We start from the raw sequence: 17,996 nt of genomic DNA on the forward strand, positions 1-17,996 counted from the left end.
CCCCTTCTTTACCCCGCCCTCTGCTTCGATCCTCATTCCGTTTGGGAATGAGGATGAAGCAGGAGGGTAAGTAGCCGGGCCTTCTGACACACTTCCGGTGATGTCAGGGGGTGTGGCCTTCTGTCACTTCCGGTGATGTCAGGGGGCGTGGCATATGCAAATAAGTTATGCTAATGAGTTATGCTAATGAGCTCCGGCAGCTCTTTTTCTACAACAAGACCCCTGGCTGTGGTACATTTGTAAATATCACAATCATATGCTTGTGGTTGATTATAAGGGCATTTCCCACCCAAATTTAATCCTTTGACCCAGAGTGCAAAATTAAATTCATTTTCTTACTGTGTCTGTCTACTGTAACCCCAGAGCTAACATTTTGCCTTCAGGAGACTTTGAAATCACTCAGCATAGGGTTAAAGTGTATATAACCACACTATTGAACACTATACATTTAACACTGGCAGCAATTATTAATACCTGGTGTGGTAAGTATCTTTTCACAGGGAACTGTCTGGATGATGGATTAAGTTACATTGTTAAATTCAGCTTCAAACATTATCTCATACAATTAGCTAGACATAATTAGGCACTAAAGTGAGAGGGTATTAGTAGTCAATCATGATGTTGTTAATCTTGTGGCCTATGCCAATTCTCATAAGGTGAAGGCCAAAATGGACTACAGCATTTTTATTTGACTAGTATTTATGAATTCATGTATCATTATCTAAATATTACCTTTGATTGAGATCTCATTAAAGGTCTCTCTGTCTCATATCAAAATGTCAATAACCCTTCTAAGATGGGAAATGTCATTGACTAAGACTGTACTTATTAATCTAATAACTTCAAAAATGATCACAGTTGCCTTTCAGAAAATGATTTCTTCTCATTAGACCCCCATTGTCAAGTTTATTTTTCTCTCTTCAAAAATTAGCATACATTCTTCAAAGATAGATAATGAAAAAAATGTGAAAAGTTACTTCCAGAAAAGATGCCATAATCATCTTGAAGGGCAAACTGTAAATAGAAAACATTCTTGTTCTCTATAGTTTTTCCCCCTGAACATTATATTGCCAGCTTCTACTTTTTATTTCTCCCTCTTATAATAATTATTGCAACCATTTTGTAAATCAAGTAATAATAATAATATCAGGGTTTAATACCTAAGAGTATCATCATTAGCTTTCCCTTTAATGGACTAGATGACCTGAAAGATCTCTTCCAACTCTAACATTCTATGATTCTATAGAATTTCCTGGAATATATGCAAATGTATTTCATTGGGCTGAGGTGACATGCTCTCTGAAGAAATGGGCTCTAGTTCACAGACGTTTACGCAGGAATAGAGTACAGATTGTTTTTGCTGCAGCAGACACCTACCACTTGAATTATTTCCGTAGCTCAGAAATGGATTTTCTAAACATCCATTCACACATCCCTATGTGTGCAAATACACATCTACAGCCCTTGTGCAAACGGACACTGACATTAATTTCAGTGGAAAAGATCTATCCATACTGTACCTACCGTATATGCAAAATTGTGGAAAATTCTGACCACCATCATAAATAAACTAAAATATCAGAAATAATCTCCACACCCTTCTTTCTCCTTTCCTCCACTGACTGCGTTGTTAGATTTACATAACTGTGTTTTCAGATGGTGATTATTTGAAACTTATGCCAAATATTGGCAAAAGCAGCCTTCTCAATATGTGTGGGTAAAGGCTGCACACACATGCCAAGTGAACTTAGTTTTGATTATGAAAACAAGTCAAAGTCTTGAGGCTTGCATGCTCATAACCCAGTGTTTTAGAATCCTGGTTTGTAAGCAAGAAACACTGAAACTGATTGAAGTGCCTGATTTGGATATCACAGCAAATTGTGGCTTATTGAAGACTTCCTGGTTTGAAAATTTTATTAGTGGTAGAATGAGAGTGTAAGTCTGAAGGCTCTCTGATAAATATGAGCTAAAAAGAGGTTTATTTGTTAAATCTGAATGTACCATATCACAACTTTTCATTCTTTAAGTAAGCCATAAAAGAAAATTACTTGAAGAGATACACACTTGTTGTTCAATGGTAGTTTTTGGCTTCCAAAGAGCAATGACATTTGTAGCATGTACAAAAATATTCTTGGATCTCACCAAACATTTTGACTAAAGGAAGATTTTCTGTCCACAGTGCACAACTTCTTTGCCACCACCATCTCACTGCAACCCAAAATTCTGCTCTTGTGGGACAGGGAACCATCTAGAACAGCATGAACCATGAGTTGGAGATCTGCAGTGAAGGGAGGAGTTGGTGAAACCCCACCCCCATCAACTATTTTCTCTCATCCTAGTCTACCTCAGACTTGTTGCAAAGATAAAAAGGACCCCACAGGCCCCAAACTCTTCAGAAGATGTAAAAAATAATGATGCAATAAATAAAAAAATGAAGAAACAGAAAAACCTTAAGAATATATCCCAGCTAGGGGAAGAATAAACTTCAAGTTACCTTCAGTGTCTATTCTAAAATAAAATTATCAATATGAAAATATATCACAATTATGGTATGATGATATTAATACATGATGCTTTGTTAATCATTACACAGTAAATTACAAATCTTATACAGAGAAAATAATACCATAACTAATTAACAAAATTATGCATGGACCAACATAAGCAGTACATTAAGTATATACCACACAGCTGATAGTTACAATTATTTAAGTTTTCAGGTCAATATGTAGTTCTGCATCTGTAGTTACATATACTTCTGTCTCTCATACATTTTTATAACAAACTTTAGAGCATCTCCAAAGCTGTATAAATAGAGTTGTTTTAACGAAATGTTGAGCAGCTTAGACCTTGAGTTTATGATCTATGCAGGTGCAAACAAGAGCACAGGATTGGTCTCAGGGAAGAATATGCCAGTGAAAGGTCACTGATGTTGGAAAGGAACACTTACTGAACACAGAAGCATTGTGAAAGGGGCTACTTTCAGAGGGGGTCTGTCTGCAACCAAATACAGGCCAATCTTACATTATGCAAAATAGGCCAAATCTACTTTCATCACTGCAATCTGATGCCAGCAGAGAACATGCACTGTACATTGCATAAATTGTCTGTAGGTCTCAGAAGTGGCTGCAATTTGGCTATTAGTTGGCCAGATAAGAGCTTATCCACTCACTTGTCCTATGTCAACAACTTGGCTACTGTGGCTTCAATCAGCTACCTGTCTACCAGGTTAGCCCTGAACATGCAACTTTTGCTCTGTATATATCCTCACGTAGTATACTTTGAAAGTTAATTCTTGGTCCTTTTGAGACAGTAGGCAGTGTGCCAAAAAAAAAACCTTATAGTGCAATTCTCTGTGAAGTTACTTGCCATTTCTCTCTTATTCTGTATAGCAGTCACTCTGACTTGCTTACCATCAATTATAGGTCTGCACTGCCTTTCTAATGCCAAAAACATTTTATATTCGCCACAGAACATGATGTAAAGGCCAGCAAAAAAAACCTTATGTAGGACAAGAATAAAATATTATCCCAAATACTTATATCTGAGGTTATTTTCCCATTCTGCAGGAATATATTAAGCATATATAATGAAAGATGAAGCTAACAACTTGCAGGACAGTGATGGGGAGCAAGACCCATAACAATGCTAAATTTATGATTATGAGAACTAAGCAGTCATTTCCCACCCTACTGGCAGAATAAGAGGCTCTTAGTGACTGACTACAGTTGAAGGGTATTAAATCATGACCATGCAAGTTTCTATTTGATGGTGCATATGGATGGTAATATATTAGGTGCTGTAAAAAGTGCAGTTGTTTTTGTCAGGTGCACAGGCTACTTTAGAGTAATAACTTCAAAATGAATATATACTGATATTTGTTCATCAGCAATACCAATATGAATGAGATTGTTCTCAACAGGATAAATCACATGTTAAAAAAACAAAGCTGGGGGGCTAAGGCTTGTTTTGCAAGCCATATGGAGAACCTTTCTTGATACAGGTCATTTTTCCCTATTAGAGGTTTGAGATACCAAATTATGTGGATTTATAAACTATTTAAACCAAGGGTAAATAGGAGATGACAGATGCATGGCTTATGCATTACTGCAACTCCCATGTCTTTTGTGTAGTATCTGGGGATACAATAAAACCAAAATTCATAGGGCAATAGTGCAAGCACACACAAAAAATGTGGTCTAGCAGTACCATCTATAGAGATTAACATGCCTCAAGCAAATGGACTTGCCAGGACCTCTGAAAGAATGGATTTGGCCAAAGGAGACAGGATGTCTGGGAATGGACCAAAACTGATCTTACCTAGGACCTCATGGAACAAACATAAAAATCCATTGATGCCAGATTCCCTCCCTTCATTAGTTTCCTCCCCACCACACATTATAATTAGCCAAGGTAGTATGGTCAGAGGTGGGCATGGTTTCTGCCTCCATTGACACATTCATGTTGGGGCCCACAAGAACTGAAAGGGGTGGAAGACTGCTTTCACGTGGTCTCTTTTCCTCTCCATAAGCTTCCACATACAGCCAGTGGGAACAGCTTGCTCAGCTCCTCCTCAGCCTGTGTTCTAGCCCCTTTTAAGACCTGGGTGGCAAGACGTGCAGGTCAAGCAAAGGATCTGTCATCCTCCATGGGCAGCAGGAACCAATGGGGGCCAGAGTTGCAGTCAACCCTCAGCCCATCCCCATGAGAACTTGCACTTCTGACATTGGGGTGGCCTGGCTTTAAAGGTGTTGGATGGCTCCCACCAGCTCCCACCACTGGGTGGCATCCAGTCATTCCAAGGTGTCTCTCAGGCTCTGCCAGGTGAGAAAGGGCAGCATTTCTTCCTGGTCATTGGCTCTGACCCATTTTGGGGGTGGCAGTTCCAGCCACAGCAATAGAGACTGCTGGTAGCCAGTTGAATTCAGGATCAGCTGGGAGCCTGGACTTACAACTATAATGTACACTGTGATGATCAGAGGTTGCTTAGTAAGGGTGCATATGCAAAAGGAGAGAATTCAGTAATAGGGATGCAACCCGACAAAGGGCTTTGATTTTGCACTTGAACATGACACATGGCTGAAATCACTAAGATGATGTCTTAGAGGACATCAGACATAATAATTTGACACATGTGAAGATATGATTACTGTAGAGCTATGTAGGGTTTAAAGGATATGAGAACACAGAGAGGATACAAATGTCAGATCACTATTATAACATGCAACCCTGTGGAAAGTGACTGACACTGCCACATTCTGAAACAGCTAAGTCTTCCCTACAGTTTTCAAGGGGAGCCCCACAATTGACTTGTATAATTGACCTATGATCTGATGATAGCCATATATCTGAAAGTTCTCATATTAATTTGCATTAGTAAATAGTACAGATCTCTGACTAACTGGGGATTAGCTACCATTCTCTCTACACTAATAGTTCTATGCTACTCTAAGCCTTCTATAACTTTTAAAAACTCTGACAAAATTATATTCACACATATACTCCATACATACACTATCAGCACAGTTTGGTTTCTATTATCCATCAATAAGTATATATGTATATAGAGTCATGTTTGTTAAAAAGGAGCATATAAAAGTCTTCATCATCTTGCTTCTGCAAGACTGAATATTTACCAACATAACAGTTAAGAGGTGTTAATGAATGATTCATAATTTATATTTGTATAGGCACCACTAATTTAGTGCTGCAGCTCTTCATAGAGAGCATTAGGAACAGTATGATTATATTGCCCATACATGAACAGGTGGAAGAGCTTGAGAAAATAATTCTATTTTGACGATGTAAGTAAATTTATGTAAATTATCACCAATCTATGTATTTCTTTTACTAGAAAAACTGTATGTAAGATAAATTCTGCATTTAGCCATCCTTCACTTTGAACATTAACTCCAATCACTTATTTAGAACAGCAAAAATATCACTTTAGAATAAGCAAAAACCTTACCACTCCAATTGAGAAGTAATTGTTGATGATACTGTAAGGCACTGGGTCTCCTTTCTCATCTTTATCATTGGGTATTACTTCAAATTTCCATCTGTCCAGTAAGATCTCAGTGCTGTTTTCAATATCTTTTAAGATCTTCAAAAGATTCTCACCTTCGTACCCTGTAAAATGGGGGGGGGGTAACTTTGAATACAAAAGACTTTGCCAGCATTTGATTTCCTCGATTAAATTTAGGTGCCATAATTTCATCACCAGCATTTAAAAAAAATACATTCAACTCTCCAGGCTGAACAACTGAAAACCCATGTAAACAGTATAACTTGCTGAAATGTGAACAAAGATAACAAAGAAATTGAGGGCAGAATCTAGTCTGTTCAGTTGATCATTGGTTTTTGCCTCCTGGCAAAGAGAACATTCCTATGTACTTTGAGAAAGACAGCCCGAATAGGTATACTAGAGAAAAATTGAATGCAGTTATATTAACAACTACACTTCAGCAATTAATAAATGTATGAACATACCCCCTGGAGTATTTACATAAATTTCAAACTATACAAATTTATAAACAACAGGATTTGATCCAAAGATATATTTCAATGAGAAGACAACCTTTCAATGCAATGGCATGGTTTGGATCAACTTCATAGAACTAAAAGAGGAATTTATGTTTACTTTTCTATTGATATTTATGGTGCATCAGAAGAGTGGTAACAAACCTAATATGCTTCATCTTTACCTTGTTTAAACTTATAACTAGGGATGTGCATTTGGATATATCTAGCCAAATATATATTTGAAAAATACATTATTGGTATTTTCTGGATGCACTTGGAGTGGATTTTAATATTACACTGGCAGTTGCTAAGTTCTTTTCTCGGTCCTTTTTTGTCTTAGTGTGACACTGTTCAGATCTGAGCTGGCTGTAAGAGCAGTATCATTAAAGTAAAGCACTTGGGGTTTGGGGGATGGGTCATGAAAAATCCTAGAAATATTTGGGAGTAACCAGGAATACTGGGACCCAGAGTTATAAGGTTCTCAGGACTGTCAAAGTCAAAGCCATTTATTATGGCATTACTCCCAGGACTGTTCCCCCCCCCTTTAATTTTACCATGTTTATGAGTCTTCCTGGGGCTTGGTATTGGCTTGCCATGTTGTTTTGGCTTTGATTGTGTCTGTTAAAATAGTTTTTGTTGGTTTTGTAACATTGTGTTCTTTGGCCAAGTTGGTTCATGTTAGGTTTGCAGTGAGTTCTTGGGTTTGACATTGCCTGAGATTTTTGGTTTATACATAGGATGGATTCTCTGACTTTACATTTGTTGGACTTGCAATAGTATTTGTAATCAGTTGGGCTTGGAGGATTCTCTGATTTGACATTGGTTATGTTAGGCTTGCCATATTGTCCTGTGTTTCTGCTGGGATTCCTTGGCTCTGCATTTGTTCTTTGGGGTGTTTGTTCTGTTTGTATTGGGAGGTTTTTGGCCAGTGGTTGCTTTGCTCATTCTTGAGTGTTTGGATATTTTGCCCTGGAGAAATTCCACGCCCCTCCCCCATAGAAAACAATGGAGGGCACTGTTAAGGGACTCATAGAATTAGACCTCTTGCTCCAAGAGGTCCAATTCACTTGAAACTTGGGGATTATTTAGTGCCATTAGCTTTAAAAAAAATCAGCCCCTTCAGCTCCCATTAAAGATTCTCCATAGGGAACAATGGAGCTGAATAATATCAGAATCCCAGAAAAAAATCAGATCCCAATAACAAACAGATATTTGGAACCCAGAAAACTGGGCATACCAATATTTTTCAGCTCTCTGATATCTGGATCTGACAAATACAATTTCCCCCGATGTGTGCATGCCTGCTCATAACAATCACCTGATACATGCTTATGTTACTCCTCTTTTACAGACAACAAAAAATTAAAGGAAAAACAAACTGAACAATATGATATATATATATACTCTAAAGAAGAGCACAATTACTTTTGTATACCCAAGAGAGCTATAGGTTTAGATTTCAAAAACAGCCTTCCTGACCCACCCTAGCCTTCCAATAATACCTGGCAAACCACTGCTGGAACTAAGAAACATTCTGATCCGGCACAGGAAGAGGTCTGCTATTCAATGAAAAACGGAGTCAGAATCAGGCTTGATATGTTCAAGCCCTTGAAGGCACATAAAGGATTGAGAGTAAAGGTGAACAGATTCATAGAAGCTCTGTTCAACTTTCTTTCCACTGGATAACAGCTTTCGTGATAAGAAACAAAAAAAGCAACAACTCAAGCATATGTAGCTGGTTTCTGGATCATCTTTTCATAATAAAGCTTGGCCTGTGATTTTTATCTCACTCTACTCTGATATTCCCAGACCAGCACAGATGATTAATGGCGGCAGCATCCCTTCATAGTTGTAAGAAAGTAGAAAGGCCACCACACTAGGATCAGAATTACTTGGATATTTCTGATCAGCCCAAGATAAAGGGAAGAACCAAGGATTTTTTTTAATTTTATTTTTTTTCAAAATGAGGCCAGCATCACCTTTCATTCATGGGAAAGATAATGGAATAGAAACTGGAAATAGAGCAAGCTGACTGGTCTTTGGTCCCTTTAGCATGTGAGACACTAACTGCTAGTAGACTAAAGCTGAAATTCTAGGCAGAATTACACCCTTCTATGCTCATTGACTTCAGTGGATTTAGAAGGGTATAACTGTCCTTAGGATGGCACTGTAATTTGTATAGAAACCTGTACTCTGACTCAAACAGATAACTGAAATAACCTACCAGATAAGGCCATGGTTAAGTATGTATATGGTTGTACATTACATTCCTCAGAACAAGTGCCAGACATCATCGTGGGTTGTCCTGGAGCAATTTGTCTAGAACCTTCAACATGGGGGCAGGGTAGTCCACAAACACAATCCTCCTCTGGGAGCCCAACTGCACCTAATTCTTCTGCATCAACTTTCTTTGTTGTTGGCTAGCTTTGAAAGGAATAATGGGAAAGCACCTCCAAAGTTTGTGATCATGGCAGAAATGAAATAATGGCAGAAATGCATGTTATTCTGCATTTTTCACTTCTCAACAGCAAATGTTTATTAGGAAAGGCCATAGAAAAAAGTAAAGAATTTTAGCTAAGGACAGTGTACCAAGATTTTATTTTTTCAGCTGCTTGAAAGTCCTTTTGCACTCATCATAACCCAGCACCTTTGCCATCTAAACTAAGTCAATTCAGCCTGTAGCATATTCCATCTTTTGTCACTATGACTTTTTTTCTTTCATCCCTCCTCTTTTTTTGGGTGGGGGTGGGGAATGAAGAAGAAAGGGGGTGCACCAAGGCAAAATGAAGATGAAGAGACAAATGGGGCAGAAGAAAAATGATTTTTTAATAATTGTACAACCCCTATGCATTTCATGTGCAGCTTTGTCAGGGGGAATCTACTAAAATAATACAAAATATAAAATATATTTAATATATTATTTCAAAAGTTAATAAAATGTGTTAATAAAACCCAGGACAATTTCACAGATCTATCTCTTACCAGGGCCACTGCTAAGTATAGAAGTGAGCTTTGAAGGGGTAAGAAAAAAAGTTACTTTGGAAGGCATATATGCAGTTTAACTTGTAATTCTACAAGTGCAGCCTTAAAAAGCACATTTATAAGAACTAGAACATAGTGGATGATATTCCCATGCGTAATAAAAGACCAATTGTTGCTTATAAAAAAACAGCTAGCTTGAAAGATCTCTTAGTACATAGCAACACTCATAAGAATAAGAATCTACAATCTGTTCTACTTGGATCCAGCCCTCCATTTGGTCACTGTCCCTGTGGGCATTGCTGTATTTGAAAAAATACAAAATCTATGAAATATTTTATTAACCCTACAGACAATAAACCATATTATCTTAAAGAATCCACAACTTGTAATAGTGATCATGTTGTCTATGCAATATCATGTGGATGTGAAAAAAGTTATATAAGCAAGGCCTCTTAAGCTTGGTTGCCAGGTCCCCTCACCGTCACGGCAGGGGAATTGGGGGGGGGCATTCTGGGTGTGATGTCATCAGGCAATGTCCTGAAACAATGTAACCCGGAAGTGACATCATTGTCTCAGGGACATCACAAGTGACACTTTGGTTTTTGGACAAAAACTCTATGGGGTTTTTTTGCTTCAAAACCATATGGTTTGCTCAAAAATCAGAGCGTCATGTGTGACATCACTGATGCGATCATGTCCGTTCTGGGTGAAGTCATCATGTCAGGGACGTCACCCGATGATGTCCCTGTTTTGGGGTGGGGTTTCCCCCATTGGCCAGCTATCTGGGGCTGGATCACAGCCCCCAAAAGTGGGGAAAATTCCCACTGGGACCTGGGGACAGACAACCCTACTCTTAAATTAACACTTTCTGAACATAAAAGCAATATATCACATAAAAGAATTGGTACTCCTCTGATGGAACACTGAGCACAATCACAAACCCACAGACTTCCTGTTTTGGGTTATATTTAAATGTGACTGACAGGATGATAGAATTCTGTTGAGGAAAGAAGCTGTATGGATTTTGAAACTGAAAGCTCTGCACCCTAATGGGTTAAATGAGAATATCCCCTGGCAGATGCTCATGTAGATAAGGGCCAGGCAAGCCCACACAGCTCAGTCTGCTAAAGTGTATATACCAGAATGGAACTAAAAAGAATCTGGAAGGTCAGTATGGTTCCTTAATTTTATTTACAAACAGTTTAAATGAAGAATTCCTTGTGATAACATAGACCCTTTTCACATTACCATTCTAAACCGGATGTTATCCATCATTGGCCTGGCTCTGAGTAAAATGATACGGGGATGGGGGTTTCACACAGTGATCTTCCTTCTGTTAATGAGCCGTTTCTGAATCACTTTGTCATTTCAATCAATGCTGCTTTCTTTCCCCTCCCCTTTTCACCCCGCGCACTCCATCTTCCTCAGCCTTTTGGGGAAGGTTCTATGTTGATTGTTATGGCACTCAACCATGATCACAATTTAGTGAGAGCAGGGATGGCACCTGGGGAGGACAGGAACGTCAGTGGGGTATAATTCCATACAAAATCCAGCCTCCAAAGGATACCTTTTCTCCAAGGGAACTGCCCTCTGTAAACCCAGGACATCCCCAGGTTCCACCTGGAGGCAGGTATGTGTAATTCAGGGAGACGTGGATACAGTTGGAAACCTGGTACCTGTCTGCATGGCTGGAAGATGCAATGGTGAAGGGGAAGGGTGGAAACAGGCATTTTGAAAATCCAAACAGGCTTGCTTCTGCTTAAATTTTTTTGGGCTGAATATGTGACCCAAGACATTCTGCAGGGCTGGAAGATGTGATGGGGGGCATTTTTAAAATCCCAGCAGCTTTTCTTTAGCCCCCTGAAAAACTAGTGTGATTGTTGTGGGCCAGCTTGACCAGTCGGAAATCAGCCTGGAGGAAGACTCCTCAAGTGTCACAGAACCTGGGTCCAGCTCACAAGAAACAGCTGAAACAGCTGAGGAGAGACAGAATCTCCAAGATTCATCACTGACAGCTGACTTTGACACCTCCTGGCAGACCATGGGAGGGAATGATGAAGCACAGCTGTCACAGGAAGTCTTCTGACTCCTCCTCAGTAGTAGAACAATGCTGGGAGCAAACTCACCTCCAACTTACAGAGTGAAGGTGCAGTAAGCTTCTCTTGGCTCAACACTGGTGTTTGGCTGACAGCAGCCCTGAGTGACTGCAGGACTTTTCCTTGTGTAAATCAGCTTGTTGTGAAAGGTTTATTTAAGCCAAGCTTGCTTGCTTTCAAGTTGTGGAAGCAATGCCTCACTTATCTGTGAACCTAATAACCACAGCTCCTGTCTTGCACCCTGTGATTTTTGGACTGACCTTGGACTTAGCTATCTGGACTGCCCTTTGATTCTGCATTTCAGTCCTGTCTGCACCTGGAGGATTAACGATCCTTGGACTGGCTTTGACTTCGCTTCTCCACTGCTCTGGCATTGTATCTCTGCTCTGGTGCCTGCTTTGACTGCTGGTCTGGGACAGTGATAGCCAATGCTGCCTCTCCTGTCCAGCAAACGTTTGGCAACAAGTAACTTAAGAGTCAGTTGCATCTGGGCATGGATGGGTTAACATCAGGAAGACTGTGCACACGGGTTGAAAGGGGGAGGGAAAAGAAAGTGGCATTGCAGGAAGCTATGGGGTATTTCACACAGCACACCACAGTGATTCAGAAGTGGAAGGAAAGGTTTGAAAATGGAAGAAAGCAGTTTATGTCAACAGCAGCTCAGGCACGCTTCCCCAATGGGACACAAGCAGGCTTGTATGAACAGGTAAATTAATTCCATTAGCAGCCATTTACTAAAACGGGTCTGTTGGAAATGAGAGAAAAATTCCGTTAGTAACCAGATACTAAAACGAAATAGATAGGCTGTCTGAAAAGGGCCATAATATGTAAATATGTAAATATTAATAACTCATTATGAATTGCACTCTGTACATGCTCTGTGAAATTGTCCTGGGTTTTATTAATATGTTTTATTTTTATATTTTGTATTATTTTGGTAGATTCCCCCTGATGAAGCTGCACGCGAAACACGTAGCGGTTGTACAATTATTAAAGATTCTTTTTATTCTGCACCATTTGTCTCTTCATTTTTTTTTTGTCTCTTCATCTTCAGGGTGGGGGAATGAACATCCAGCCTGATGAAAAATCCCAGATGATGTGAAAGTTTGCATGATATTTTGTGATATTTTGGGTGATTCTAACAAAAGACATTGCATGACTTTCATTTTTATCTGTGTATCAACATGGGTACTTGCAACCTTCACCAATGTTGGGGGGAGGGCGGAATGATTCTTCATATAAAGAAACTAAAATCTTATCTTTCTGCAATGACCTACAAAATTAATACTGCCAAGTAGTGAGTGAAATAGTGTTGGAGCTGATTCTGCAAATTGATAAAGGTTATTTGTTCCACAAATCAAGCCAGGAGTTTGCATCATGGAGTAGGAAAATTACTCACCAGCAACTACATTTGTTGGCATCCCTTGCGTTCTCCAATCCTATGGAAAAGTTTCAGAAAAACAATCAGTGTTGTGGAACCAACTACCAGGGAAAAGGAGGCGACGAATAGTGAAAGGAAGAGAATTTGAGCAGTTTTGTTCGGTTTTCTCTGGGTTCCTGCTTTTGGCTTGCACATTGGTAAAGTACCAATCCACCACCAACAGTGCATAAAGCAAGAAAAAATGATGGTTGCAGGGTGGGAGAAGAGGGACTCTGACCAAATGAATTACCACTGAGTAATTTTCCATTGTTAAGTGCTCCCAGTTTCTTCCATTCTGCAGAATATTCCAGACAATCAGAGAGAAGTAGCAAGCAAGTCCATAGGAAGGGAGTATACTAGTCAGAAACTTCATGAAGTATACTGAGCAATATCTGGTCCTTTTGCTAACAAATCCACATAGTAGAAGAGCTCACATTAATGAGAAATGTTCTAGTATAAAACCTTAACAAATGGTCATGAATTGACCTCATCACTGGATAAAGCACAATGTATTTCTCAAGGAAACTGATGCATATACACTGACAAATGAGTAAAGGACAAAGTGAAACCCAGAAATCTGTGCTGTCATTATTTAAAAACTGTGTGTAGCTATTTTTTTACATATAGAAAGGACATGATTTTGTGAGAGAAGAAAACATACTTTATAAAAAGATGACTGTATGTTGGTTTTAGTAGGTCAGTATCTCTGACTATTTATTTATTTACATCCCACCCTCCCTGCCGAGGCAGGCTCAGGGTGGCTAGGTTGTGAATTTCTGGAACTAGCAATCAAAACATTGTTAACTCAGGTGTTTAATGAACACTAGAAGCAATAACAGTAGAAGTGCTAACTAGAAAAGATTCCATGGGTGAACAATGACTTTGATCCAGATAAAGTTATTCGTGGTTCAGAAACTCATTGAAACTGATGGCACAAATTAATTTTATTTACTTACTGTAGCCCACTTGCTTACTGAAATTCAATAGTCTAACCTAGTCCCCTGGTGTGATGGATGGACAAAGGTCCTGCCCCTTCCTGTCTATCTCCAGTCCCCTTTGTTCATGACTGGTGGGTGTGGAGCAGAGCAGCTAACAGCCAACCAGTACCCATGGAATGCTGTTAGAGCCAGAGGAGAGGGGGGAAATAAGAAGAAAAGTGGTAAAACCATCCATTTGTATTATTAATGATTTAGAAGATATGGTTTGAGCCTCCAGAGGGTAAGACTGGAGGAATCCTTTCTTAGGAGACAGTGTCTCAGAGCCCAGTTTCAGGGGAAAGCTATCCAAAGAACTGGAATTTCCAGAAGCATTTATACTGTGGGATTCCTAAGGTTGCAGAAAAGCCAAAGATTCACCTCAAAAGTTTTAAAAGTTTGGCTGATAACTGTTTTCGGAACCTCTGGGCTGACAATGTTAAAGCTGAATTAACCCAGAAGATTCTGTGTGTTATACTTGTAAACAGTTTCCACTTCTTTGCTTAACATCCTTATTCTCCTATTCAAAAATGCTAACAGAAGTTATTGGGGTTTTTTTTCTGTTTCCCTCATGACTCCTATGAGGTTCTATGGGGGGCAAGGCTATTCTAAACTATAACCGAGGCAATAAAAGAAGGAAGAGAAACTCAAATGCCATCACAGGCAGCAACATTAATTAAGCTGTGGCAATTTCCCTTACACATACTGGAAAAACTGCATTTAGAAAACACTTGGGGTCAATATGTAAGGTGAAGGTTGAGATAAGACCACACCTGTCAAACTTCATGCTGCTTCTATTCAAATGTCATTTAAAACCCTGACTTTCACACCTGAGACTTAATGGAATTTTTCTGGACTTGGGATGTGTTTATAGAACCTGTATTTATAAAGAAAAATCACTTTGTTGTAAAAAAAGAGAGAGAGAGAGAGAGTAATTTTAAAAGTTATCAACTTGGTGAAACAACTTATATATATAACTGACATCTAAATCCAACTCTATACAACAAAATGCTAATATCCTTAAAAATCAGGTTCTAAAAAGTCATACAGTTTTAATAATGTCCTGGACATTAATCAGATCACAATATCATGTTAAACAATTACAAGTGTCTGTGAATAAACTCTGTGTGTAAAGGGCCATATAAGTTATCTTCAGAAAAAAATCTTCTTTTGGGTATTTATTTCACTAATTTCTTAGAGATCATGACAGCTAAGGGATGTCAAAATTAGGAGTAGACCGGAGCATATCAAGAGGGATCATATATCCTTTATGAAAGTTTCAAAAGCTGGTAAGATGTCAAAGCTGGCTAAACAACCTGAGGATAATTTTTCCCCCCATCGAACAAGCCAAATTTATGCTCGAGAGAATTAAATAATTAAGACAAATGCTTTTTCTACATCCCAGAAGAGAAGTGTTTAATTCTTATGATCACTGTTGGGGCCTTTTAGTGTATTATCTGAGGATAAGCATAACTAAATATGTTGAAAGTTAAAGTTCAAGCCATGAATATATCACAGTTGGCACAAAAGTCATGCCCCTCAGCAGACAGAAGTAAAATCTACAAAGGCTAGTGGCAAGAATCTCAGAAGCTTTGAATATGGGAGCTAGGAGAAGAGGAAAGGGCTCCAAAATAGAAAGATAGAGTTATGAAGCAAAGTGAAGGATACCAAAGCAAAAACTGAAGAATCATTGGGTTCCAGCAGGCATTCAAAACACAATGAAAGGAAGAGAGAGGTGCAATTATTTTATTTATTCATTTTATCCTGTTTATTTTTTAGAAAATTTAGAGAGGCTTACATAGGCCCTGGTCACACGGAGCATTAGGCACGCTAGAGAGACGGAAGATAGGCAGATTTTCCGGGCGCGATCTCACCACCACACCTGGGAAGCGTAGAGCTCCCGTGGTTCACCGGAGGCTTCACTCTGAAGATGCGCTGTAAAAGACTAGTACCTCCGAGGTACTAGTTTCCTGAAACCATGGGGCAAGGGCGGGCGTCAGATCACGTTTCCGGTGTTAGCTCATGGCATCCGGCACCCGCCCATGTCCTGTCACAAAAAGGGGTTTTTTTGTCAAGTCTCCACGGGTGCGCACAAGCACCCAACGGTGCATGCGAACACTTGGGTTAAAAACAACACAACCCCCACAGCGCCACTTCTTTGCCGCGCCGCAGGAGTGAGGTATGATCGGCACCTCCCCCCAACCACGGGATGTCGGCGGGATGTCGGGTGGGACGTTTGATCTGGCTGCCGTGCGGTAGTTCGCTCCAGGGCAAACAGCCACGCCTCCCCCCCGCCCCGCGATATCCGGCCCGTGTGACCGAGGCCATAGATCTTCTATAGCCTCCCAGTTTAACAACAGCATAGGTTCTGTGCCTAGTGCTCCCTGACTAATCAGAAGTGAGCAGAAGGAATATAAAACAAAATGGGAGGACACCATGACATCAAAGTTTACTTGCTAGGGTCACCTGCTGGGTCTCTGTGATTTACAGTCCTCCACAGACTGCTAATGAAACAACTATAGGTAGGTCCATTTAAAGACTGCTCTGGAACCTTAAATTATCATAACTTACATAATTCATGGGGGTCCTTTTTCTTGGCTACATTGTCTCTTGAGATTTTGTGCAAGTTGCCACTCCCCTCCCCTTTTAATCCCACAAAATCGAGTATCAGATGTTAAAATATGTTTTTCATGCTTTCAAGACATAACACAAACAAAACAGGAATGAAAGCTTGATGTTACATTCACCCTATCCTTACTGATTCTTTGCCTCCATAGTTCCTGGTAGATAGCAGCATAAGACTGATTGTCTGAAATCTACTGCTGGATGAGAGAAGAAGGAAAGAACAACTAGAAACCCATCCAAGATACCAGCCAAGCAGGATTTGAGACTGGTTTTTAAACATTATCAAATATTAACATAATAATATTATTGAGGATAATCCTTTCAGTATAGTCAGCTCTAAAGGGGAACAAAAACCAACTTATGCTTCTTGTTATTAATGAACAATCCACTAAAATGACACTTTAAATATCAGTGAGTGTATACTACTTGCATTAAACTCACAGGAATTCTTACTGTCAGTAGGCTTTATGATCTGACCACAGCATGAGAGGGTTGATGCATGTAGTACTCTGATTCTATGGACTGGCATCAGTGAAGCCAAAGCTGGACCTCATATGTGGGAAAACAACTCCCTCAGAGACTCCTATCCATCTTTCAAGACAATGTAAATGCACCCTTCTCCCTTTTCCCATCCTCCCTGGCAGAGCACAATTTTCTACAGCTTGTACAGCTGTTCTATGCAATACAGAAAGCAATAAGGACCCCTAACTTAGATCTCCTGAGTTTGTTGTTATATGCAGCACTTTGACAGGTCACGTTGTAAAGAAATTTACTTCATACATTTTTATCCTCCCTCCAAGGAGCTCAGGGCAGTGTAGATGCTTCTCTCTCCTCCATTTTCTTCTCAGAACAACTCTGTGAAGTAGATTACACTGAGAGAATAAGTGACCCAAGATCATCCAGGAAGTTTTGTGGCAAAGGGATTTGAACCTAGGTCCACAGGTCTTAGCAATGGTATTCCAAGTAGTAATGTATGGCTGCAAGAGCTGAACCATAAGGAAGGCCAAGCGCCGAAGAATAGATATTTGAATTATGGTGCTGGAGAAGACTCTTGAGAGTCCCTTGGACTGCAAGGAGATCACATTAGTCAATCCTAACGGAAATCAACCCTGGAAGGCCAGATACTGAAGCTGAATCTCAAATACTTTGGCCACCAAATGAAAAGGGAGCACTCACTGAAGAAGACCCTGATGTTGGGAAAGATTGAAGGTCAAAGAAGAAGGGGACAACAAAGGATGAGATGGCTAGACAGTGTTATTGATGCGACAACAAGCATGGAGTTGAGTAGGCTTCAGATGGTGGAGGAGGACAGGAGGGCCTGGAGTGATGTGGTCCATGGGCTCATGAAGAGTCGGACTTGACTATGCGACTGAACAA

At 39.7% G+C, this 17,996-nt stretch overlaps 1 protein-coding gene across 1 annotated transcript in view; it reads right to left on the reverse strand.

Annotated features, from left to right (window-relative positions):
* The window catches only part of DGKB (diacylglycerol kinase beta), a 398,712-nt gene that overhangs the window by 254,567 nt on the left and 126,149 nt on the right, over positions 1–17,996 (reverse strand). The window contains exon 20 of the mRNA XM_015413478.1: positions 5,969–6,129. Within this exon, the coding sequence (XP_015268964.1) occupies positions 5,969–6,129 (161 nt within the window). The remainder of the gene's footprint in view (positions 1–5,968; positions 6,130–17,996) is intronic.

This window comes from Gekko japonicus, unplaced genomic scaffold, assembly GCF_001447785.1.
Source record: "Gekko japonicus isolate JY-2015 unplaced genomic scaffold, Gekko_japonicus_V1.1 scaffold1093, whole genome shotgun sequence".
NCBI classification, from domain to species: Eukaryota; Metazoa; Chordata; class Lepidosauria; order Squamata; family Gekkonidae; genus Gekko; species Gekko japonicus.